The 24995-nt window shown below is 40.9% G+C and overlaps 1 protein-coding gene across 3 annotated transcripts in view; it reads right to left on the bottom strand.

The window, feature by feature from the left end:
* DAAM2 (dishevelled associated activator of morphogenesis 2) overlaps positions 1-24995 on the bottom strand; it is a 199111-nt gene that overhangs the window by 25030 nt on the left and 149086 nt on the right. For 2 of the 3 annotated variants that reach the window (XM_030447860.1, XM_030447859.1), the window contains 6 exons: positions 24327-24385; positions 23729-23913; positions 22545-22862; positions 15847-15954; positions 9533-9639; positions 1040-1124 (listed from right to left, as the gene is read on the bottom strand). In XM_030447860.1, coding sequence (XP_030303720.1) covers positions 1040-1124; positions 9533-9639; positions 15847-15954; positions 22545-22862; positions 23729-23913; positions 24327-24385 — 862 coding nt within the window. Of the gene's footprint in view, positions 1-1039; positions 1125-9532; positions 9640-13164; positions 13198-15846; positions 15955-22544; positions 22863-23728; positions 23914-24326; positions 24386-24995 lie in introns of all 3 variants that reach the window. The other variant, XM_030447861.1, reaches the window with a different exon arrangement.

Here is a 24995-nt window from a genome sequence, read left to right as displayed (position 1 = left end):
GTTTAGATTGGTGCAAAAAAGAGCAGGATGTGTCCCACTCAGTGTTAAGTACCCACACAAAGCCTCATCTATCTCCCTCTTGGATCTGCCCTACGCTGCTGAAACAATAAACAATAACCAAGGGACTGGATACATGTCTGACACTGGCTGCTATTCATATGCTGACCTTAAAAGCTCATACTTGAACAGATTTTTGACATATCTAGTAGTAGTTGTACTTCAGTATGGTTATAAATATTGCCATGCACTAAGTCTCAGCACAGACCCACAAAAAACTGCCAACAAGACTTATCTTTGCTTTTTTACCAATTTTTAATATTTTATTCCACTCCTCAAAAGTTTAGTATTCAAAGGTGTGCACCATCAGAAGCTTGTGGTGACTTCTAGAGCTGCTGTGAGTGTTTAGATAACATGTAGGTTATATATTTCCAGAATGAAAAAGCTTTTTATACACAACAAAATACTCTGACTGCACAAGAAAGGAATCACATTTGTCAGGCAGTTCAGAATTATAATATTTTAATATTTTTTATTATAATGAACAGTTACTTCTTGTAACTGCTAAGAAACTTCATCATATGCATCTTTTGTCAAAGCATAATCTTGCCCTCTATATAGGAAGGAAATTGGGCAATGGGGGTTAATTGAAGGTCTTTTCCACACAAGCTATGCTGTGAAACAACTGCAGGTGACAAAAGTCCTAAACTCCCTTTTTAACCATTCTAGTTAGAGAGTGAGATCCTTTCTAGTTCTCATTAACCACTGACCTAGGTGGTCTGGTTCATAGCATTCCACTGCAGAAGAAGGGAGGATATGAAAAAGAGAAAGAAAAAACAAACAAACAAAAAACAAACAAATGAAAAAAAATCAGCAGTGTAAAGAAGAGATGGAAAAAACTATGAGAACATTTTCTCACAGGTGAGAAAACATGACAAGAAGCCTCACACTAACTGTAATTACACACATCTTGTGTTAACTAGAGAAAAAAAGGCAGTAAAGGACTTAAGAATAAGATATATCTGACTGTAATCTTTCTCACCTGCTCAAGCATATCTTTTGCTAGGTCTTCCTGTTCATCCATCTTCAAGATTGCTTGTCTGATTTCTTCATTAGACAGCTTCAGCCTTTAAACAGCATCAACATTGTATTGTTAGTGCAAAATTTAACTGACTGACAATTCACAAAGTAGGAAGCCTTAAAAGCTGCCCTAAAAAGGCACAAAATAACCATGAGAAGCTCCACTGTGATGATCCTTTTCCAGAGTATTCAGTAAGATAACAAATTGACTCCAAAGGCAGAGACTTTCTAGATCATCTAATCACACCTGTATCAAAAATGAGGTGGTGATTAAGAACAATCAGGTCCTCATAGATCCAAAGTGCTTCCAACTTCCACCAGATCCCTCCCTCATCAAGTACTTTTGCTGTAGTCAAACCCCTCAAACCCCTCATGTGACTGTGAGCCCATGCAACACCCCAGTTTGGGAATATTAATGGATATCCCAGAGTAATGGGACTGATATTTCCCTTAAAGATCTGAGGAAGTCTTTTCTTATAAAAAGACTGGTTGTGCTGGGTAATTTTACCCTGTCAGCACTCACAGATGGAGAAGGAATTGATGGCATCTACATATGGATGTTTCATATCCAATATGAAACAAACACTGAAAACAAGAGCTTATTAATATTATCTGAGGTATTAAAATTACAATCTCCTTCCCACCTATTCCTGTCAATCTGTTGTACAGATTTGTACAATAAGTGCAATGAGTATGGGTCATTAGTTTCAACAAAACCCAGAATCATTTTAAAAAACTCAAATTCTCCACCTGAAATCCAGAGAAGACCTGAAGGAGTCAAAATTTGTGATTATTGGAAGGTCTGATACATTACATGAAACAAAGTTGGTGGTTCTCAGTGCAGATGGCAACCAACAAAAGCACAAATGATAAATTCTACTTCACCCTCAACTCATGACACCCTCATCAGTCATTTCAGGAGAGTAGGGGAGGACAAAGTGAACCATAAAAGAAAGACTATCCACAAGAAAATCTCAAATTTGGGACTGAAATAGGAAAGCGTGAAAAGAAATATTTGAGGACTGAAGTCAGCAGTCTCCATGGACCTTCTACAATCAGTATAATTAATTGATAGCAGAAAGACAAAATTCAAATGTAAATGAGAGTCTGACACATGAGGCAGAATGTTTTTGTCTCCAGTGGTAAGAAATTCCATGTTGAAATATCACATTGCTATTGCCATTTGGATAAAACTATTTTTGGAACTAGGTAAATGCAAAGGAATGAGTTTTATTTTTACAGACAGGAAATACTATTAAATTTAGAAACTTTAAAAAATTTAATATTGCCCAATACAGCCGTCAAATGGATGAATGTGAATCAGCAGACATTTGAAAGCTTTTAAATATTACACTTCTGGACTAATTGCTCTCAACCTGTTCCTAGCTGGTCATTCTATCTGCTTTTGTCAAGGAGGGCAAACTGATATCAGCTAAGGCTACTGAATTTCCAGAAAGCCACTCAATTGGGCCCCACTTGGATGACACAGAAGGATTAGAAGTTTTACAATGAAAAGTCATCAGTTTGACTCAGGATCAAAACAATGGGGTGTTATGCACAAAGCTCTACAGTCAATAAGAAAACTGAAGGGTTTTTCCTGACTTTAATAATAATGAATTGTAAAGTCCATGGCTGTATGATTCCCTGTACTGATCAATTGCTGTGATTACATGGGGGCTGAGAAGAGTATTGGTGAGTGTGGGCTTGGTTCCTAACAGTACAATATACATGTGTCCATACAATTTGGTGCCTGCAGTTTTTAAAGTGCTAAATTTTATTAGTTATTTTTCCTTTAGAATGCACCTTTTCCAGAATTTGGAGGTCAAATCTGCAGATTAGTTGTGTCTTGTGACACAGGCACAGAGTTTTGTCAGTGGGTATGCAAGAAGCCAACTCATGAACAACAAGGTGTTTTTTTTTATTGCTACTGTCAACAAAGATAAAAAGAATTACAATAACTTTCTTTTTTTTTCATGCAAATGACTTGAGCAGTTACCAAGCCCCTCTGTTTGCTGCCATTCATCAGCACTAAATACACTTGAAAACATTTTGTGTTCAAAAATAGTTGAGAGCCCAAAGGACAGACAGCTCTACAAACACTTTAATACCTTGTATGATTTTGTACCCTGTCATCAGCAGAAAAACATCAGGCCTGAGGGGTTTAGCCCACAGTAGAGAGAAGCAGAAAACCTGCCATCTCCCTGCTGAGAAGCAGTTTAACTTAGTCACTTACAGGCCTGCAAGAGGGTTGTGGTGCCTGCAGGTGTGCATCCCAAATTATTACCAATCCAATTAAAAGCACAGAAGAATTCACAGCAAAACACTCTTCCAACTTGGGTATGTTCATCTTCTAGGGGAGGATGGATTTCAAGAGCTGTAAGCATCAATGGCACAAACCAGGGATCTTCCCACTTAAAAAGTAGCTGAATAACTTGCCAAGCAATTGCTAATCAAGTGATTCTTCTTGTATTTTCAAAACTCATGCCCAGCCATGCAGCAGATCCTAAAGATGGCCAGCAGTAATGTGAAACAGATGTGCTGCTTTAAAACAGAAACAGGTGAACTGATTAAAGAGGAACCTAAAGCAGATACATAAAATCCATTGAAACTGAATAGAAGCATCCCTCAGAGCCTAAAACTCACATGGGACAGACAGCAAATTAAAGTGGAATTATGGCCAAAAAATTTACACTACAGAAGTTACACTTCAGCATCTATTGGAAAGTCTGCAATGACTTTCTTACAAGCTCTGACAATCCAGACACTTTCCTCCAGCTGCTGGAGACAGCTCAATTTGAACAACTTACAATTCAAGTTGTATTCTCCCTATCTTATGCTTCACCAAAGCATGGATCCTGGCATCAGCAGTCAGGAAGTAAATGTGACCAGCAGAAAACACAGTGCCCCTTTCCTCAGCTGCAGTGCATTCATTCGTGGCACCAGATATTGACTGGTTTTGTTCAACAGAAACCTGACAATGGTCACAGGAGGAAGGAGAAGGATCTTTACTGCAAATACTCCCTCCTTTTTCCCCCACCCTTACATCTGGTGGCAGCATATAGAAGCCCAACTGCTTGAGTCATCTTCAAGCTATGTTAAAGCTCAACAAGTAACAAATAATTTCTGATATGGTACTTAGACTGCCTCCCTCTATCCCCTCCGGCTTCATAAATAATCTCTATTGACTCTGCAGAGTAATTCATCACTAACCTCCCCAGGACACCTCGGCTGATTTAACACCAGCTTCACTTGCAGACATCAAGTGGTTTATTGTTTCATCCTCTCAGAGAAAGCCAGCAGCCTGACTCTGAACATGCCTGTGAGACATGTTGCAGTTTTACATCAACTTCCCTTACAGACATCCAGTGCTTGCTCATTTTTCCTCCTTAAATATACCCATTGATTTAACTCACAGTAACCTCCCCCCCTCATTTCTCCCTCCCATGGATCAAAGCAGAATACTTGTCACTCATTAACTATCTCCCTCTCAGAGAAAAGAGTTACTTCATGGTTTCTTTTTTGGATATTGCTTAGCTTTTGAGAAAGACGTCTGCTTGCCTGCGGCCAGGGAACTCAGGGTTTTGTTGCAGCTACATTAAGCGCCTGTACTACAGGGATCATATTCTCACTTTTCCTTTTGAAGAGGAAAATGACAGTGAAAGTGAGAGATCCTGACTGATACTTTGATGCATCTTAAGGCCAGTTTGTACAGCTCACCCAAATCTTAGCTTTTACTGACTGCAGACTTCCCCATCTCCACAACTCATTTCACACAAGCTACAAGTCAATTCCCTCCCAAATTCTATGACTGGAACATAAGTCTTTTTTAACTCATGAGCTCTACTAGGGCTCTGTACAACTGCCAAGCTGCAGGCTGCTAAATAGTTATGTTTTGGGAATATTCATCATCAGTACCCAAAAACGGCAGGAAAAGGAAATGTACCCCTGCTCTCAGAAGCAGTGTTCAGGAGTCAGGCTGCTCTCAATACATGTTCAGCCAGAAGACAGAAAGATGAAATCACTCTTTTCACATCTTACTTCAGCAGCATCTTACTTCACCCATCAGTGAAGAAGGCAGTGCCTTAAACATCTGGGGACAACAGCTGGGACACTGTATCTAGTACATCTTACATCACTATATCAACATTTCAGGAAAAAACTCCACCAGAGCCTTTTCAGCACTTCACTGTGGAAAGTATTCAGCCAAATGCATAAAGAAACAGGCTTTGCCTTTTCTCCTTCAGCAAAAGTTCATCAGTGACCAAGCTACTTTGCATCCAAATACTCTTGATTTCCTACCAAGGAGAAACTGGGAATGGCTGTCTTTTTGAGGAAAGCAGAGCAAAGCAGGGTAAAGCCTGGAATCCCCAATTTAAAATGATGTATTAATGAAGCTGTAGTTCATCTTACCACAACCATACCTACTGGTTACTGGTTGTGATCTAAGACAGAATGGCACCAGCTGATGAGTTCAGTCTAACCTTGGGGTTTAACACACTCAAAACAGCAGACAAAGCCATTTGTTGGGGACCTTAACCAGGAGCCTAGGGGGCACTATTTATTGTCTAGCATCTTTCAAGACAGCACATTGAGCCACTTAATTGCTGAGTTCAATGAGCTGTTTCAGTATCAAGATATGATCTGTACCCCAAAGTATCACAGTGCTTGGAACCTACCATGAAATAAGGGTGAACATTGGCAGAAAGGCACACAGAGCCTGGGGGGACAGCAGAGGCAGCACATAGTGACTGAAATAAGCTGAATAGCTTGTCCTCTTAATGTCTGATTTGTCAGGGTTTAAAAGCACTGAGGAAGCACAGCTCTGTGAGAGAAATACTCAGTCTCTTTAGTTTTCTGGTTGGAAATGCTGTGAAGTCCTTTTTTTTTTTCCCCTTATTGTTAGGTGTTTGAATCAACAATCATGAAAGTCACAAATGTTTGGTAAAGCTGGCTGATAGAATCTATCTGTTGTCATATTCACATTTAAAAATATTTGTGTGTAGTCAGATTCTGCCTTCTGCTACTGCTGGTTTTATGACATTGTGCTAGCATCCCTACTGTTTCCAGCCTCTTGAGAGGGTTGCTGCTGAGTAGCTGGGCTACAGGAATAACAAACACATCTCAAAAGAACACTGACATAACGATTTTGCTGGAATTCATGCACAAAAAAAGTTCTGTAAGTATAAAATCAGACTTTTCTAAACAACGTGTCTCATAGAACTGGACCTCTCCAGAGCATTTCACAGAGAAAGACAGTAAAATAGATCTATTTTAGGCTTGTTCTGCAAGGACCATTTAATGTTCTTCAAGAACATTTAAATATATGGTACAACAAAAACACTACAGCAGTGAAAATACTACCCATTAGTCAGGTAATGGAGGCAGGGAGAAGCCACGCTGGTGAAGGAGGTCAGGGAAATTTCCTTGTGAAATCAGGGAAATACGGGGATCTGGGATTATTCTTCCAGACCACACAAATCTGACATTAAATGTCCAGCCTGGTGGAAAAGGAAGACATCAGGAATTCATGGGGGATAACATATTTCCAGACAGAAATGACAGAAATAACTGTATGCTGGAAACACCATTAAGAAAGCCAGATTTGAAGGTAGTGGGTGCCTGGACTCACCACACAAAGATGTTTCCATGTCACTGTTGAACTATGGCCTACTGGAAATACTGGGAGATAAACTGCTCTTGCACCAATTCAAACCTTTCCAGTTAGCCTATGGGACAGAAATCCATTCTGGATGCATCAGGCTCCATTAAGCAAGGACAGTTACATCCTTCCACTGCAGGAAAACTGAGAGATGCAGCTATCAAGTAATTGAAAAAGAGTACTTTTTTAAAAATGAAAACAAGAGGTGAGAATGGGAAGAAAGGCTTAAAAATCTGTTAACTATCAGCAACAATCAACAAGCCATTTAGTTTTCATGTCTTCTCAGTCTACCATGCTCTGATCTCTCTGTGAAAGAAAGGAAGAGACATGTATTTCTCAATCTCGCTAGGCTTTGGCTTGTTGGACCATATGAAATATGAGCTCTGCCTGACCCCTCCTAACACAGTGTTAGTAAAACAAAAACATTTGAGTAGTGGAGGGAAAGAAAACCCAGCCCATGCAGCTATTTTACTTTAAAGCACACGACAGTTCAGTGTAAACAAAGAGGGAATAAACTACAGGGATATATGCACAGTAAGAGTCAATTGGAAACAGCTGTTGGCAGATACCATGGCAACCTGAAAGCTGGGGCTACAACTCAGAGCTGCACAAACTCTCTTTGTCACCAATTTTAAATCCCCTCTTGTTGCATGTGTGTGTGCACAGCCACATGCACACACGTGTAAGGTGCACTGCAGGAGCAGCAAGGGCATGGCAGCAGCCAGGGATGATTTGGCTGGGAGTGTCCCTCCTTCAGGGTTTAACTTAAAGGAGGAAAAAGCAGGGTAATGAAAAAAACTGCAAAAGGGTCATAAAGCCTTTTACATTATCATCTGAAGCCAATCCTCCCAATTGCTGTCTTTAATAATAGAATCATATAAGCACAAAGAACAGGAAAAGGCATAAATGTAGAGATGCCATTTTAGTTCCCAAACACTTTTGCTTTTCTAGTTGGCTTTAAAAGGGAAATCTAGAGAGAAATAGCAATCCTGATCCAGTATGTCGTATTTCTTGGGTGTAACATTCTTCATTACAGACATTAGATGATTGAGACAGTGATAGACCTGGTGACCAGTGTTTCTCACAGTGCAACACAGAGAAGTTAACAGGGCACAAAGCAAACTGTCAGGATCCTTTAGGACAGTGATCTCAGCCTCCAAATCTCTCATCCATGTTAGGCCTGCTAAGACTAAGGTCAGGATATTTCCTTGTGGAGAACACAGCTCTTCACCTCTGGTTTGAGTCCAGACTACCAATTTGAGGTGGGCTGGATTCTGGCACACTGGGAGTAAGCACACTCTGTGTACCCTGAAGTGAAAGGTTCATGCTTCAGTGCCACCTTGTTGGAGGCAAACCAGGTAAACAGGCAAACCAGAAAGACTGTCCTTTCTTTCTCTCACCATTAAAAGGATTCTTCTCAGGTAAGAATGGGCCAGACTTGCATGGCAGAAGAGGTGAATGGTGAAAACCAGGTACTGCTCTCACTCACACTGCAGTTATTTTGGGGATAGAAAGCATTTACAAATAATGCCTAGTGTCATACCAAGTCCTGGATACCTTCCTGGATCCTCCTCAGCCCAGCCACCTGCATACATTATGTTACCACTTCTGGAAAGTGTTCCTTGTATTTACACGAGTTAATCTGAACCCCAGAAACACTTGAGCAGGTCTGTCAAACAGCATGACACGGCTGCCCCTATGCTTTCCCATCCCTTTGCCCCCGGTCTGCAGTCAGCTGCCAACACCAGCAAAGACCTGAGCTGGCAACTGCTGCAGAGCGAGAAATGAAAACCTTCCCTCATTGCTGGTGTGGATGCAGGGGGGTCCTGCTGACATGAAGGCTAATGCCACATAAGTAGCATAATGAGAGCCTCCGTGGGTTCCCCTAAGCAATGGAAAGAACTCAATCCAGTCCTGGTGGTCTGGCTGCAACTTTGCTTTTAACTGTTAGTTTGCTAGAGCAGACGAGCAAACACATCCTTATGAAGCCACATTTTCCACTGACCTGGGAAATAATTTTATTTCTCAGTACTGCCACATCTTTCCCAGGATCTGTCACCAGCCCTGCCATTTCTCCTCTTGCAGGAAAGGCAGCTTTCTCAGGTGGATCTGTGTTTGCACAAATTTGATGTTTATTGACAAACATCCAGTCCAGTACTCATGTTGAGATGAAAAGCATAGAGAGGGACCTTATGACACAGCCTCTGAAGGTATCAGAGTCATTGCAGGAGGATGCAAAGGCAATTCCTGGCTTCTGAAATCTAATTTACAAATTAAGGACCATTCCTGAGTACCTCCTTTCATATTTACCCACTCCTCTCACCGAGACTCAAAAATGACAAAGATGAACACAACTCAGATCTGCTAAATTCCAGGGAGATGTTAAGAGCAACACATAATAAAAACATACAAACCAGAGACAAATGACATCTACAGAGCATAAGGGGACACATTACCTATGGTGAGGTGTGAGCACCGACAACGAGATGCTTTCACCCACCCACGAGTACTGCTAATTTTCCGGTGATGAGTCTTCAGATACCTTTTGGTGTTTGTCTTTCTGTTTAATGCACAAAAAGTGTGTGTGCACATGTTTATTAAGTGAGCTAACACTTCAGAGACACATGTGCTTTTATGGTACTACAAAAGAGGTTTCTCTTAAGCTCTGTATTCTGCCTGGCTATTAGGCAGCAGGTGTAGTTGAGAAAAGAAACAAGCTCGTTTGTTTAATTCCATCCCCTCTTGCCTCTGTGTTGACCACAGGATACCCTGTGAGCTAAGGCTTAGCACACTTACTTGGAAAGAAGAATGACACAATTCTGGGCTCTCCTTCCATCAATCACAGAGAGCTCTTTCACCTTTCGTGTGGAGAGGTAAAGGTCTTCCGTTGAACCCATCTCTTTCTGTATATCATTCAAAAAGGGGGGAGGGAAACAATCAGTATCATGTTTCTCACCTGAGACTGACAGACTTAGTTGAGGGTAATGAAAATAACCCAACCCAACCTCAGAAAATCCACCCACATGGTGAGAGAAAAACAGGAAGGACAGAAAACATGTAGGGAGAATCTGTATTACTAGACAAAGAAGTCATTCATAGCCACCTATAAGATTGCCTTTGATTCTAAATACTAGATGTGATTCAGACCCATTGGACTCATTCTATCAACAATTGTGTTATTATTATTCTGTTACTGTGCACAACTGGTATCACAGGGAAATTGGGGACTTTGTATGCCCACTGGTTTCACAGTATGTCCTTCAGCAGGTGCCTCCTGCAGGACTTACACTTCATTCTTGAAAGGCTGCACCTGAATTAGGAAAAATCCTTCCATCATCTCCTAAGGCTGTGACTGGAACAGTCCAATCCATACAATATGAGAGATGGAAACAGAAGGACCAGATGGCATTCATCTTACTAAATGAAACTTACTAAATAGTCAACATCGACATCTCAACTAGCCTCTTGTTTTTAAAATTAACTCAGACATTTAATAATACAGAAAACACTACTTCTTAAGGGTCTATGCATTTCACTATTGTCAAAATTATCATCTGAAAAAAAAAAAAAAAAAAAAAAAAGAAAAGAAAAAGAAAATCGTTGCCCAAACCTCCACAGCACACAGAGAGAAACTATTTGCAAGCTCTGTCTGACCATCCAGAAATCTCTGTCTCCTTGTTCTGCCTACACACCAGAGCCAGTGAATTTGTTTCAGTTCCAGAGATGTGTTTTCTGTATTTACTTCGAGTATCTTTCAACACCACTTTTTAAAGGGACACAGAGGTAACGATAAAAGGTGTTAATCCTGGATAATAGCTCTCTAGTTACCAGCAGAGAAGAGGGAATTGGAAACAGGGCAGTTTTTATTTCCCCAACTGGCTGCTGCTGGAACTTCTTCAAAAATGTCTTTCTATGATATCTATGTGGTCATGCCTTGGGATTTTGAGATTTACCAGTATAATTTATCTTTGAATGCACTCATCAAATTAGCAACATGACTTCTTTCTTAGGACATAACAGTAAGCATGCTGAGTTGGATCAAAAAGTTCAGCTACAATAGCTTTCTGTCCCTCAGAGAGGTCAGCAGCAGATACCCAGGGAGAGGTATAAGATCATGACAAGCATCCAGTGGTACTTCCCAGAGTTCACTCTCAAGACTCAAGGTTTTGCAGCTCAGGGATTACTTATATCAGCATGACTAATCCACTCCAGGAGATTTTGACACCCAAATATTTGAGAGTTAAACGTAAATCGTAGATTCATACTGCTAGTTGTCATTTGAGTTATTGATATGATCAGTTACAATGAACTTGTGTTGCTTCTGGGTATACAAAGGATTCCTATAATCCCATTTAAATGTGGTGCAGTGAGCCAATACCAACACCAATAAGTGGCATTTATAAGCAGGTACAATATTCCAGCTGAAGACATGCAACAGTGGTTCTGCTGGGTGTACCCATCTTGGCAGAAAAAAACCTGCAATATTACTTGATACATCAGTGTTTCCAAAAAAAAAGGGGGAAAATAGACCTTGAGCAACTTCATGATTTCTGAGAGAATAATTAACAATACCAAAAAGCAGAGCACCCCCAGTATAATCTGGCATGTAGAAGTGCCAGTTTTTTCCAGAGTTTCCTCAGAGAGGAAGACAGGAGAATGGGGAGTCAGGAAGCTGTTGAAGGTAAGAAGGGTACTTGCTGGTCTGTGCTTGGGGTTGAAAAGTTTCACTCTCCCTCACTAACTAATGTTTGCAGACAAGCACACCTGGTTAGTTTCAACTAGCACCCATCCCAAGATAAAAAACCAAACTGTTTCAGAGTTTTGTTTTGGGGGAGTTTGGATGGCTTCCCCTAAAGCTATGCAGCAGGGATTGGAGTCATAGTCTTCACCCCATTTCCAATTCTGCAGCCTGCAAGATGAATTCACCACAGATGAATAACTTCAGCTATTCAGGTGTGGCCGACTCCTTGGTCACAAAGACTGGGCTACTCTCATCTGAAAATATATTATCTTCAACTCACATTGAGGAAAGAGATATTTATAGATACTTGGAGTTGACTGTAAGCAAAAGCAGATGAAACCTCGAGTTTTACTGAAGCCAGACTGCAAACTTAGCTGAAGGAAAACAGATAGCTTATGGACTATCTGCATTTTTTTTAAACACAAAAAAAAAGAGGAGCAAGGGGGCAGTAGTGACCAGCTTTTGTGAAGTAGGCCAAGCACACAAGCAAGAACAGTTGGAGCTGTTGTCAATCTGACAGATAAATCCACTATGTTTTATCCCATCATTCTTAACCAGCTTTCCTTCCGGAATAACTTTATATATGAGTTTCAAAGGTTAAGATTTGAGATTTTAATTGCAAATTTAAAAATCAACAGATATCTTGGTGCTGGGATGACTAGACATGTGGAATGTGTTCATCACATTGGTGTCCTGTTTCAAATTCTGTTTGATTTCGGTTGGCTGCAGAACTCATGGTCTGGTACCATGGCAGCACCCTATATTCCAGTAATTATAAATACTTCAGTGAACTATTTCTACAATACTGACTTGTTTCATGGTGCCCACTGCCAGGGTAAAAGCCCGTGAATGGCCCAGAGCCATGTGTTAGCTTCACCCTGTGGTAGAGGTCCTGACCAGACTTCTTAAATACAATTTCCTGAGCAATGCTGGTGAGGATAGAGACACTTGTGATGACATCTAAACAACCCTCTTCAGAAAACATTGGTCTTCCCAGAAGTGTTGCCAAGGAGCCAAGAATTTTACTTATGATGATGAATAAACTGAGAGACAGTCAATATGGAAGACGTAGAACTCTTGGTATCACTACTTTTTGTTTCGCTGAACTTTTGATCTTGGTAGTCTGAGGTCAAGTAGGCTAATCCAGTCTAAACCTTCTGCTCTTTAGCTGGCACAAATCCTTCTGCCCAACAAAAGTGCCTTCCAGTTCTACAGAAAGAAATATTTTCCTTAACAGAAAATCTGTTGCTATTGAATACATCTGGAGACTTCAGTACTGTCCAAAGCAGATGGACCATTGGTAGGAACAGATGGAGTGAAGGCTTTCTTAGAGCCCCTTTTGTACTTCACTGGAGATACTATTATTTTGGTCAAGGAAGAGTTCACATTCACTTTCTACTATGTCCCTGGTCTTTTTTTCCTCAGGATTATCAAAAAGAGGACTACAAACACCAGAAGAAAACCATAGTGAGGGTATAGCTAAGTGACAGAACAGGAACTAGTTCCTATCACAGAGCTAATACAGCTAAAGGAATTTTTTGTATCACCCTCCTCACCCAGAAAGCAGAGGTGCAAGAGCAGATAAAAGAGTAGCATGAGATGATCCATGACCCCCTAAGAGCATGGCTGCTGGACTTCACCTTCCCACCAACTGCAAGAGGATCAGGAGGCAGACAACAATACTCACCTGCTTACAGGAGGAGGGGTTAGTTAGCAGGTCCTATGCAGACAGCAGCCACAAATAATGAAGAAGGAAACATGCCAAAAATTAGTCAAAGAGAGAGATACCAAGTTGAACAAGGCAGCTGAATTTAGACATACACAGTTTTCTAAGAAAATACAATGCTCAGAAAGTAATACTGGCCCAGTTGTTTCAAAGGTATTTCAGCACTCCTTTCAACATTTTAAATCAGCAGATGTAGGGAAACTAAGTGTTCCAGGTCTTTTCTGAAAAGAATAAATTCAGTCTCCAAAGCATAGATTTCTTAGGTCTTGAAACATTAACTAGGATAATGCTTAAATACCTTTACAGATCTAGTCTGGAGCTTTACTGAAAGAACTGTCAAGGTTAAAACCTGACGGTCAGTTCTCCTCCCCAGTGCACAGGCAGTTTATCATTATTAGCAATAACTTATTTCAGAGGTACATTATACCCTTTAACAACTTAGAGCCAAATATTTTGAAAGCAGTCTGTAACCAGCAAAGAGGCCTTGAGCCACTATGAGTGACAGCACTGGACAACTTTGCTTTCCCTCATAGTCACCAAAAATGATACAGTGGGCTTAAGAGAGGAGAAGAGACCCTTAATTAAGAAGGAAAAAAAAAAACAAACCAAAAAAAAAACAAACAAAAAAAAAACAAAAAACAAACACACAAAAAAAAAGGAAGAAGAAGAAGAAAGAAAAGCTATTTAATGATTTAATGTAAATGAAAATGGAAAGAATATGAAGCTCATGTTATGTAACAGCAAAGAAAGAAATGTCTTCATCTGTATTCATTCAACATTTCAAATGCACAATGGCAGGGCTTTGCATTGACATTTTTCTTTACAGATACTTGGATGAAGTTTAAAAGTCACAAACCCAGGGTAAACACATACTTGGCCAGAGTGGCATATTTCCAAAAATAAAAGAGGAGAAAAGACTAAGTGTGAATCAACTGGAAAAGTTCTTGTAAGATTTGACTCAAAAGAAATTTTGAAACGAAAACGTAAGAGGACTTGTTGATTGAAATCCAACTCATGCTGGAGGAAATATGGATGAAAAAAGTATCACATAAAGTAATAACAAGGGAATGTTTAGGGGAAAATAACAAAACAACCAACTCCTCAATAAAAATTGGGAGGGCAGCACTGCATGTAACTACACAAAAATCTTAATAGCTTTCTTAAATGATACTGTACTGTCTGGAGCCACTGTCAGAAAGTGTGTTTAATGAGGATGAAAGAAAATTGTTCTGAGAACCCTGGAGGTCACTCTGAGATGATGGCTCCATCCCAGTGGGCAGGGGTAAGGGCCAGGTTAGTTTATGGTTGGATAGGCCAGGCTGCTCTTCAGTGGTTGGTGACATAGCCATAAATATTCTGATTCTGAGAGCTGACAGAGCAGGACAACTTTGGCTTTGGATTTTGTGGCCCAGAGGAAACAAGGCTTTGCAAAGCCATTTCTAGTGAGGCAGCTGCAATGTTTGCAACCCAAAGCATGGGAATGGCACCTTGATGGCTGCTCATGCACATGTGACAGTTTCATTACTCACAAGACAGCTGGGAAGTTACCAATATAAACTAAGCTGCTAGCATGGGGTCTAAATCCAATCTTGTAACAGCACTGAAGTTTCATCTGCCTTTCTTACCCTCTATGAACTAAGTTCTTTTTTCAGAGAATGGGATTCACAGAAAGAGAAAGGGACCCACTGAAACAACAACAGCTATTTGCTGGAGCAGAATGTGAAATGAAATGAAATTTCATCATGCAATGGGTAACATAAAGTTACAAAATTGTTATTCATTATGTCAACTGGATTAGATAGAAAAATGAGAGAGAAAGAATGAAACAGACGGAAGTCTGTAGACAAGCAGTTTGTTAATTTTAAGGTACTGAATAAGTTAATCGAAAGGACAATGATTATTGCTGAAAGACTTAATCATAAAGGCTGCTTATGGCAATCAAGCTTGTGTCTCTTCCTAAAACTCCAGAGCAATGATCCAGTCCTGCAGACTACAGAAGATTGAATTTCTCCAAACATATTCCAAAAGCAAAGGAAAGGTGGGGGAGTTCAGGGAGTGCAAGTACAAACCCTCTCTTGCTAAACGTCATTCAGTGGAGATAGGCAGATTGAAGGTGACTTGCTTTCCAATATAAGAGGAGGGGAAAAAAAGACATTCTAATAAATGGCTCCTTGAAAATATGCTGTTTGTGTTATAATCTGTAATTTAGACAGTTTCTGTCACCCAGCCATTTGGGTCAGGTGGCTTTTTAATTAAAAACAGACAAAGCAAAAGACAGCTAATTCTGTTATCTTGGTTTGTATTCAGGCAGCTACAGACTTTTTCTCTGGCTAAACAGGAGAAAGATGGACACCAAGCATGAACATAAAGAGCTCAGAAGCCAGTGGCTGCTGAGATCAAATACAGCATTATCAGCTGGGAGTTGTTATCTCTAAGAACTGCCCATTAGTATGAGGCATGTTGATAACAGAAGGTTATACTCTGCTCTATTTGTCCTCTCCACATCTTATGGTATCCTAATTTTTTGAACAGTGGCAGATCAGTAAATGATGCAGCCTTTCTGCAGGTAGATGAGGGCCTAGATCATTGTCATGTGTTCTTTCTGCCTCCAAAACTTCAAGGTGTGGAAGAGTTTACTCCTACCTGGTGTCTTTGATATGCGGAGAACATCTTTTCAAAATCTTCCAGATCCAGTACCTTGAATGCTTTTAAATCGTCAATCTCATTCCAGATTGTGCCATGGATCCTCTCCTGAAAAGAAACATTATATTTTAATGAGAGAGCAAAAAGTTTTAGCTAAGAACATTTCAATCCCATTTGAAGAGATCTTTCTATCTGCTCACTGTTCATGTACTGTGATTGTTCATGTACTATGTACTACTGCTGTCATTTTAGAAAGCACACTTTATTTCAAGAGTCAGGGAAGAAAAAATAGTGGTGTGTTTTTAGGAGCTTTTTGGGTTTTTTTAAACACACTGAATATCTTGTATTTTGCACTGCAGCAGCCTCTGATGAAAGGGCACATTCCAGGACTAGCAGACCACATCTCAAGCAATATCCATGATCCAACAGTACATTTCCTTTTGAGTGGCCATCTATCTAGCACAACGACTGTGGTCACACTGAAAGAACTGTTACCATCATGAGGAAAAGGCTTAGGAAGGGCACTGACGCATGACAAACCCCAGACACACCTTCCCTTCTGCAAATTTTTCCAGGTTCTGTTGCAAACCCCAAAGGGTGTGTGGTTTTCATTCTGCTTGCCTGTGAAAGTAGTTTAAGATTTTTTTTTTTTCATTTTATTTTACTGTCAAGGCTCTGAGTCTTAGAAGCCTAATTGTTTCCTATTGCTTGATCTCTCTTGTCTACATGAGTTATTTGTTGCCTCAGATAGACACAAACTTTACCCAGTTCTCTGAAAGAGCATCATCCACAGTAAATGGAAAAGTTCAAAACCTATGTGATGCATAATTCTGAATGCCATGGAATCCTAATTGTCTGGCAGACGATCAGCATGGAGGGAGACAGGAAAAGACACCTTCTTCAATTTTACTGTCCACCAATCCTGGACTAAATTAGTCCTTGTAGTACGTACACCAGCAGTCATCCTAAACTGGGACAAGGCCTTGAAGTCTCCACCTCACTTTTCCTCAGGTCAGATGTCTCGGGCAAAGAGAACACAAAGACTGAACTTCCTTTCCTTCCTACTGACTGTTAAAGTACGTGTTGGGTGGGACAAGCTTTGGGCAATTTCCTATTCAGAAAAGGAAAATTGCTCTTCACACCTGACAACATTCAGTTCATTTAGTTAATGAAGTGTACATTTACTGTACTTTTTAAACTGGAAAAATAAGGAAGGTGTTGATTAAAAGAAATAGAAAATGGACAGAAGGGATTGTAAAGAGACCTAAGCAAACCTCAGGAGATAAAGAACCAGCAGAACACTGATGGAGAGAAAGCCAGGAACAGCAAAGCAATGAAACCCTCACACAGCCTCCAGCTCTGAAGTACCTGACTTGAACCTACGCAGCAAAATGTGTTAACACTTCATTATCAGAACTAATTAGGAACAGGCTCTACTTCCCATTCACAGTCATCAAAGGAATGAGGGAAATGTGCTAAGCCACAAGGCTCAAGCAGCAAGGAAAAACACCTGATGGGAGGATAAAATGAGGGGGAAATAAAAGTGTGAAGTATTCTGGAGGAAATTCCTGGCAGGGCAGAGACTGGAGGAAAGAACACCCTCCCTCTGGAGGCAGCCTGTGGGCAAGGAGTGGTGGCAGCAGTGCTGCAGCACTATTTACAGGGAGAGCACACACTAAATGAGAGCAGCAACCATCCCTGAACTGGCTCATCAGTATCATTCCATCACTCCTTGCAGTCAGTGTGGTGCTTCTTTCCATAGGAAAAACTTCATGACCTCGTGACTGTAACATGGCAAATGAGTTTGGAAGGCTCATATCAGCCAAAGAAACAGGAAACACAATTAATTTTCATTTTACCCTAGCCTTGGATAGGGATATTTCTGTTTTAGCCAGAGGCATCCAAGCAGAGTGTTCCTTCTCATTCCGCTTCCAGGCTGGCTTTATAAACCTGGAATTATAAATCCTGAGGGACATATATGAACAGCAGAGCAGTTCTCTAAGTTCCTCCCTGTTTCAGACTGCCCCCTCAAACACTGCAGTGGAAGAATATTTCTTGACAGGAGCCAGTGGACATGACTTCAGTATCAGTCCTTAGAATCATCATTGGAGTAGAGCCTTAAGGATGCCAAAAAGCTGTAATACCCTGTGTTTGGCAAGAGGCTGGATGTGACCTCAAGAGGCAGCTACTTATGACAGTGTTGCCCATCTACCTGCTCGGTTTCAGAACTCACATGGGAGTTAAGTTTCCCACAAATGGCAAGAACTCTGAAAATATGCTACAGAATGGGCTAATCCAAATAATTCTGAGTTGCCAGAATAGGCAGTTCTGAGACTCACAAAGGGATTGCAGAGAGTAGTCCTCCTCCAGATTTTCCCAGAAAAACAACCCAAGGATATGAAAATGGTTCTCATTTGAATTTAGATTCATTTTAAGACCTAGGCTGAGTCTGTTCCTGTACAGGAGGGTTTGTATGCTACTTGCAGAAAGACAAATTCCAAAGCAGCACCTATTGCACTGGTGTGCACAAACAGAACTTTCACCCAAGGAACATAATTTTAGTGCTTAAAACCAAAATGGACTAACCAGTCAAAGAAAAAATGAGGCAGTATAGGTATAAACACCCTTTGTTACATAAAACACTTGCAATGGGGCTGTCCTTTATATTTCTACTGTAAGTTCTACCCTAGAACACTTTTATGTTGCTGCCAGATAATTTCCTACACCGAGCTCTTGCTACTCAGTTATGGATTAACTGGCTGATAGTTCCTTGTCATCAGCCAGAGAGACTAAGTGTTTTATGAGAAACAGACTCACATAATGTGGTTGCTATGATAAATGATTCCCTCAGCACCATAAAAAATATTTATGGTGCCTAAATAACAATTTTAAAATAAAATACATTCTTTATTTCTTCTTTCCTTTTTCTCTCCCCTTAAAAAAAAAAAAACAAAAAAACAAAGACAAAAAAACCCAAAACACAAGGAAGAGGGAAGAGGGAAGAGGGAAGAGGGAAGAGGGAAGAGGGAAGAGGACAGAGGACAGAGGACAGAGGACAGAGGACAGAGGACAGAGGACAGAGGACAGAGGACAGAGGAAAGAGGAAAGAGGAAAGAGGAAAGAGGAAAGAGGAAAGAGGAAAGAGGAAAGAGGACAGAGGACAGAGGACAGAGGACAGAGGACAGAGGAAAGAGGAAAGAGGAAAGAGGAAAGAGGAAAGAGGAAAGAGGAGTACATACTAGGAAAGGAAGCATTATTACAGCACTAAGGCTCATCAGGCTGAGTTTTTGGTTTGTTGCATTTATCAGTTTCTTTGACATAGATGCTGCAATTGTATCACTCCACCTTTAGAATGAAGCTTGAGTTAAAATTTACAGTACTTCAGGAAAGCCTTTCCATATGCCCTGAAGGTCCAGAGAAACCTTAGAAACTGAGTGTCCTGTGCATACGGCAGCAGCAATCCTGCTTAATATGTAAAATATTGACTATCAAAAAGTGAAACAACTTACAATTTTAACCCATAATTCCCCTATGAATATGAAAAAGGTATGAACAGAGTGCATTTTTCAGATTTCTCTTATGATATCAGATCCTTTCCTGTAACAGTGTAGGAAAAATCCATTTTGAGCAAAAATTGTATTTCTGTCACTTTGTTAATAAAGACTGATGTCTTATCTCACTGTAGGACTAAGCACTACTGAGGCTGTTATATATGGCTTCACACTCTGATTTGGTAGAAATCTTTCCATTTATTTTCAATATCTGGCAGCCACCCTGCATCATTGTTTGCCATGATCCTCAGGCTGCTTTTAGGAAGTCAGTTCCAGAAATCAGAAATCAGAATCACCAATAACATTACAAAAACATTTTATCTTTAAAAATAGTGCAATTTTTTTTCCTTACATTTGGTGATTTTTGGGTCTGTTGTTTTGGTTTTTTGTTTGTTTTTTTTTTTTTTTTTTGTGGTGGGAGGGTTGGTGTTTGTTTTTGTTTGCTTGGTTGTTTTTTTTAAATCCTATGTGGTATGTAGAACAAATAACTTTCTTCTGAGACAATTCACCCAGGTCTACTTACATATGTTACAGTGGTAACATTGCAATATCTTTTTCTTATAACACAGAGATCCTTGGCACCAGCACTACTCTAATGTTGAATGAATGGAATTCACAGACAAAGCATCAGTGCTGTATGAATGGAGCTGTGGTGCAGAAAGGCTTTAGCCAGAACTCAGCCCATCCATGAGTCTAAATGGATTTGCCACTGATCGTCAGCTAACATCAAAGCTGGTACAAAATTTTTAATTCTCAAAGGAAATTATCTGGATGTCAAGTTTCCGTGTTAGAAGCATGAATACTTTCCAGCCAAACTTTTTTGTGATGCTCATGGGAACTGTGGACAATCTGTCATTGTCAATTGCCAGAGTTTGAATATATTTGATCATTCTCCTAACACCCAGCAGCTCAGGCCTTTCCTTTCAAAGTCAGTATCAGCATTGGGGAAAAAATGTGTCATATGCCTTGCCCTGCAGAACAGCCTTGATTCTGCTACTGAGAAAGTCTATTGCAGACAAATCTCTCCTGGCCAGCCCCATCCACACTCCTCTAGGGCTCTTTCATCTGTTTGTCCCTCCCTTGAGACAGGCTGCACAGACAGAAAGGGGTTTGCCCTCCCATGGGCTGTCTCAGTCCTGGCATGTTATCCATATAGAAAGCTTAGGAAAGAGACTCCATACTAACTAAGGGTGGTCTAAATAGTATGGTGAGATAATAACATATTTGACCTGCCCCCAGATCTTTGTGTTCATCTCTGTTTCCAACAGACTACCTGGGTCTTTAAAAAAAGAAACAATATACATGTGGTGTCAGAGGTATTTTTCCTCAAAATGCTTCTGTGGGGTAAACTTATATTCATGTGAACTACCATGTTCACTACCATGTTCATGTGAACTACCAACTTCACTATTCATGTGAAGTTAAACACTACCATGAGCAACAATAACACCATATATACTTCTGGGCCTTAGTTTCTCATGCTCAAAGACTTGAGATACACTTCTCCAAGCCAGTGTGCTTGTTGTGATTCTTCATTCATTCATGGCTGACTACTTAGGAAGTTTAGGAGAACACTACAAAAGTGCCACAGTGACTACAAGTGACACAGTGCTACAAAAGACATGATGAGCCCATTTGATCTACCTGTGATTTTGCCTTCAGAGGATTCACATCCATGTGACCAGAGAGAAATGACCTAGTGCTGGCACAGGGAATCTAGGATAGCAGACGAAGATGGCCACAGTGTATTGCCTCCTGCAGAAGTCAGTGGAATTAAATAAATCCACAACAAAGAGCACCCCAAATAACAAGGAAAGCCACCTTTGCCTGCACTACAACCTCTGCAGTGTTGCAGAACCCTTACTAGGTCAGAACATTAACACTGGCAAACACTCCAAAATGAGTCCCCACCTTCTTATGCCCCATTTCCAATTATTCTGCCTTCCTCAAAATAACATCTTTTACCCACCTCACCACCCAGGTGAGAGTTTTATTAGCACAGCTGCCTTCACTCCTAATCAGAGGGCAGGATAAGCCTACAGTTACTGTACACTAAACAGAAACACCTGTGACTCTTTTTCATATACATTCATACATATACATATATTCGTTGTTATTTCTTTTCTTCAGAGCACTAAGTCCTATGTTCTGCAAAGGAAAATAAATTCCTGTCCTTACATTCTGTTCCACACCCCCCACGTGGCCTTGACAGACAAGCACAGACGGTGCAGCAAATATTTCACTTCACTTTATTTTAAAGAAAAGGAGAGAGGGGGAGAGAGAATTCCTGTGGCATTCCAGGGGTCCCTGGACACTCATTCCAAATGCCAGAGTTGGGCCCTGGGTGAGTTTCAGTCTAAAAGAGAACCTGGGTTTCTAGGCAGCCATCCAAACTCAACACAGACAGCTTTTTCTTTCTAAATCAGTTTTTAAAAAATTAAGACCAAAAGAGAAAGGGAGGAGAGAGGAAAAAAAAAAAAAAAAAAAAGAAAGAGAAAAAAAAAGAGAGAGAGAGAGAGAAAGAGAGAAGTACAGGGGAAGAAGAGGCAACCAAAGTAGCAAAAAAAAAAAAAAAAAAAAAAAAGCAACAGAAAGAAGCCAGGACCTCTGTTTTTATTGCCAACTCAGAGTTTATCACTAAGAGACAGAGATGTGACCATGCAAGGAGAAGGTCAGATTCTCCCAAGGCCATGAACAAAGTCATGAGGAAAGTCAGGCCACCTTTCTCATTTGGTGACAGCTCCTGCCAGAGCTTCTCCTGGCACCCTCTCTTGACCATGCTGGCTCTGGCCAGCAATTTTCATTGATGTGGAAGTGAGGGTAGCTCTGTGGAAGTGAGGGCAGCTCTGGCACACCAGTCCAGCTCTGGCTTCTATCTTCAGTCCCACCACAGCTTTGCCTAGCTGATAGCATGCCCAGATCTATCACAGCTCAGTCTAACCAGCACCTTGCTCACCACAGATGATGTGCCACACTGCTGGAGAACTAGGGAGACTCCTCTCAGCACAGTTACTGACTCCTACTGACCTCAGCACAAGGAAAGCCACTGGATCACTGGTTCCTGTCACCTTGAACTTCACAGCACTCATCAAGACAGAGTTATACTTAGAAAGTAAATTATTTGCTGAGAGTACTGGAATTTCTTACCTCACTCAGCTTAGCCCAGTTGAAGGATTTCAGTGGGTGTGAAGGCTGTGGGATGGATTTCTTCTTGAGGCTTGTGCCACTGCTGCTGAAGGTGGTTGTTGAAGGAGGTGGCATCCCCATGTTGAAGAACGGTGGTGCTCCAGGTGGGGGAGGAGGTCCTCCTGGTGGAGGTGGTGGAGCAGGAGGAGGGGGACAGCTGGAGAAAGGCAGAGGAGGTGGCAGCGGGGGCAAATTCTCAGACATGTGAGAAGAGGACAGAGCTAATGGGCCACCTGGAGGTGGGGGTGGGGGGGGTGGGAAGGAAATGCTGCCCCCTTGCTGAAAAATAAAAACACACAGAAAAAGAAAGCAAACAGTTTTAAAGGCGCAATAACTCCATATTGTCAGCTGATGTGATTTTATTATGAGTCTCAAAATATTTGACGCTTTTTTTTTTAAAGCCTCCTGCTTAAAGCCATGCAATAAAGGGAGGAATCTCAGCTTTCATTTAAGAGAAAGTTTCAAGACCTTGAAGTTGTGGAGAAGAGCTTGAAAAAAGGAACCATAAATGGGTCAGAAAAACAGAAAGCTAGTAAAAGAAGCCAAAATGCATTATTTTCTCCTTATGTATAAAAAAACTCAATCTTATGAACTTATGAACTCCTGGGTTTTAAACCTTAGAGTCTGAAATACTGAATACCTCATTAGGACCCAGTAAGGCAAAGTGGGAAAGAGGAGCTGGAAATGACTCTGCTTTCTGCAGTGTCTCAGGTCTCAGGGATGTGTCCTGGCAAGCTGAGGATCAGGCACACTGCTGAGACAGGAGGTGCACCAAGCAGGAGGGAACAGCTGCAAATGTCACTGGGAGATTTCTCTCTATTCCACTGAAATAATGACCAAGGTCATCTCACTCAGCAGTAAAAATTATGGCTGGAAGAGGGAGCTTATGACTTGGGAGCTCCTGCAAGAAGACTGGCTAAAGAGAATGAATGGAGCAGCACATGCATTAGCCATTCTATACCATCAGCTCAGGGATTTCAGTCTCAACTAAAATCTTAGAAGCTTCTAAGTATCCAACTTTCTAGCTGGCTAGACAGACTCTCTCTGCACTGACCATAGAAAGTGTTTCACTATAATGTGCTTTTGTTCATCATTCACTAGTTAGCAGGCTTTAAACAAGGATGGGAAGAGTCCCAGTCTCATACCGAGAACTCATTAAGTTGAGCCACCAGGTCGTTCATCTGGTCCCGGGTCTGGCGCAGCTCCAAGGATTCCTTCTGCAGCTTGTCCTTCATTTTGTTCAGTGTCTTCATCATTTCATCTTTCTCCTGGGTCTTTGTCTCACATTCCCGCTCCTTCTTCTCTAACCTGCTCATCAGCTCGGCATGTTCTAGGGGGAAAAGGCAAGCAAGGTGATGAAATAAAGTTCACGAACAATCCCCAAAGTGATCCAAGTTATGCTGAAATAAATGTGACAAATCTGTCAGTTTAACTTGGAATGTATAATGAGAACAGGACAAAGAAAACAGAGTCTGTCTTGACAATGATCTTCATTGATCAAGACAGCAATGCCAAGTTCCACCTAGACTGTAAAATCACTTTATGTAGAGACTAAGGAAAGCCCTATCTTAAGAAAAACGTAAACTGATCACCTTGAGGCAAAATGTACTGGAGGGGACAAAGCAGGGTGTGCCCATGAAAAAATAAATTGTGCACCCAGCTCTGCTGGCCTCTGCTCTCTGACTGAATCCAGATCAGTCTTGCCTCTTCTTTCACTGCCCTAAGCACAGAGGATACACTCACCTTTCCGAAACTTCTCTGCCTGGTCCCTCCACTGCTTGACTTCATTTTCATTCACCAGCCTAAAAGATGAAACGAGATCATAAACCCGAGCTACCCAGGTGGAAAGACAAGTAGCCACTATCTGTAGGGATCAGCAAAAGACAGCCTGGTGAATGTACATGTTTATACAGGATCATACCAGTGGTCAGTCTGGTTCCAGATCCTGTTCCTTTATATTAGCCAAATGCCAGTATAAATGTGATGGCTTGTTGCTCAAAGTCCTGAAAAGTGATAAAGCAATGTGTGGGAAAAAAAATCTGACTTGTTCATGTTTTCAGGTAATGCTGCCAAAGTGCCAAGTCTGCTTATTTTGAAAGAGAGAGGTTATCATTAAAATAATCATAATTGCTGTGGATTACAAATTATCCCACCCTTAATAGGAGACCAGATTGCCATCTTTTTTCCTACTTTCTATGGTTCTATTTTTTTTTTCTTATAAGGGAAGGATGCTTATCTGTTGGGTAATACATCAGTAGCAAGGCAATGCTCATATCTCATACTGGCACAGCTATTTCCTATTACTGACAGAAAATATGCAGGGGATGCTGGGAATTGATTAGATATGTGGAATGAGGAGTAACCATGAAAGTAGAGAGGGAAGATCAGGCACAAGGTCTACAATGAAGTCTG

The sequence above is a fragment of the Calypte anna genome, chromosome 3, assembly GCF_003957555.1.
Source record: "Calypte anna isolate BGI_N300 chromosome 3, bCalAnn1_v1.p, whole genome shotgun sequence".
Taxonomy (NCBI): Eukaryota; Metazoa; Chordata; class Aves; order Apodiformes; family Trochilidae; genus Calypte; species Calypte anna.
Note: the sequence above shows the minus strand (reverse complement) of the source record. Positions and strands in the feature narration are given on the sequence as shown.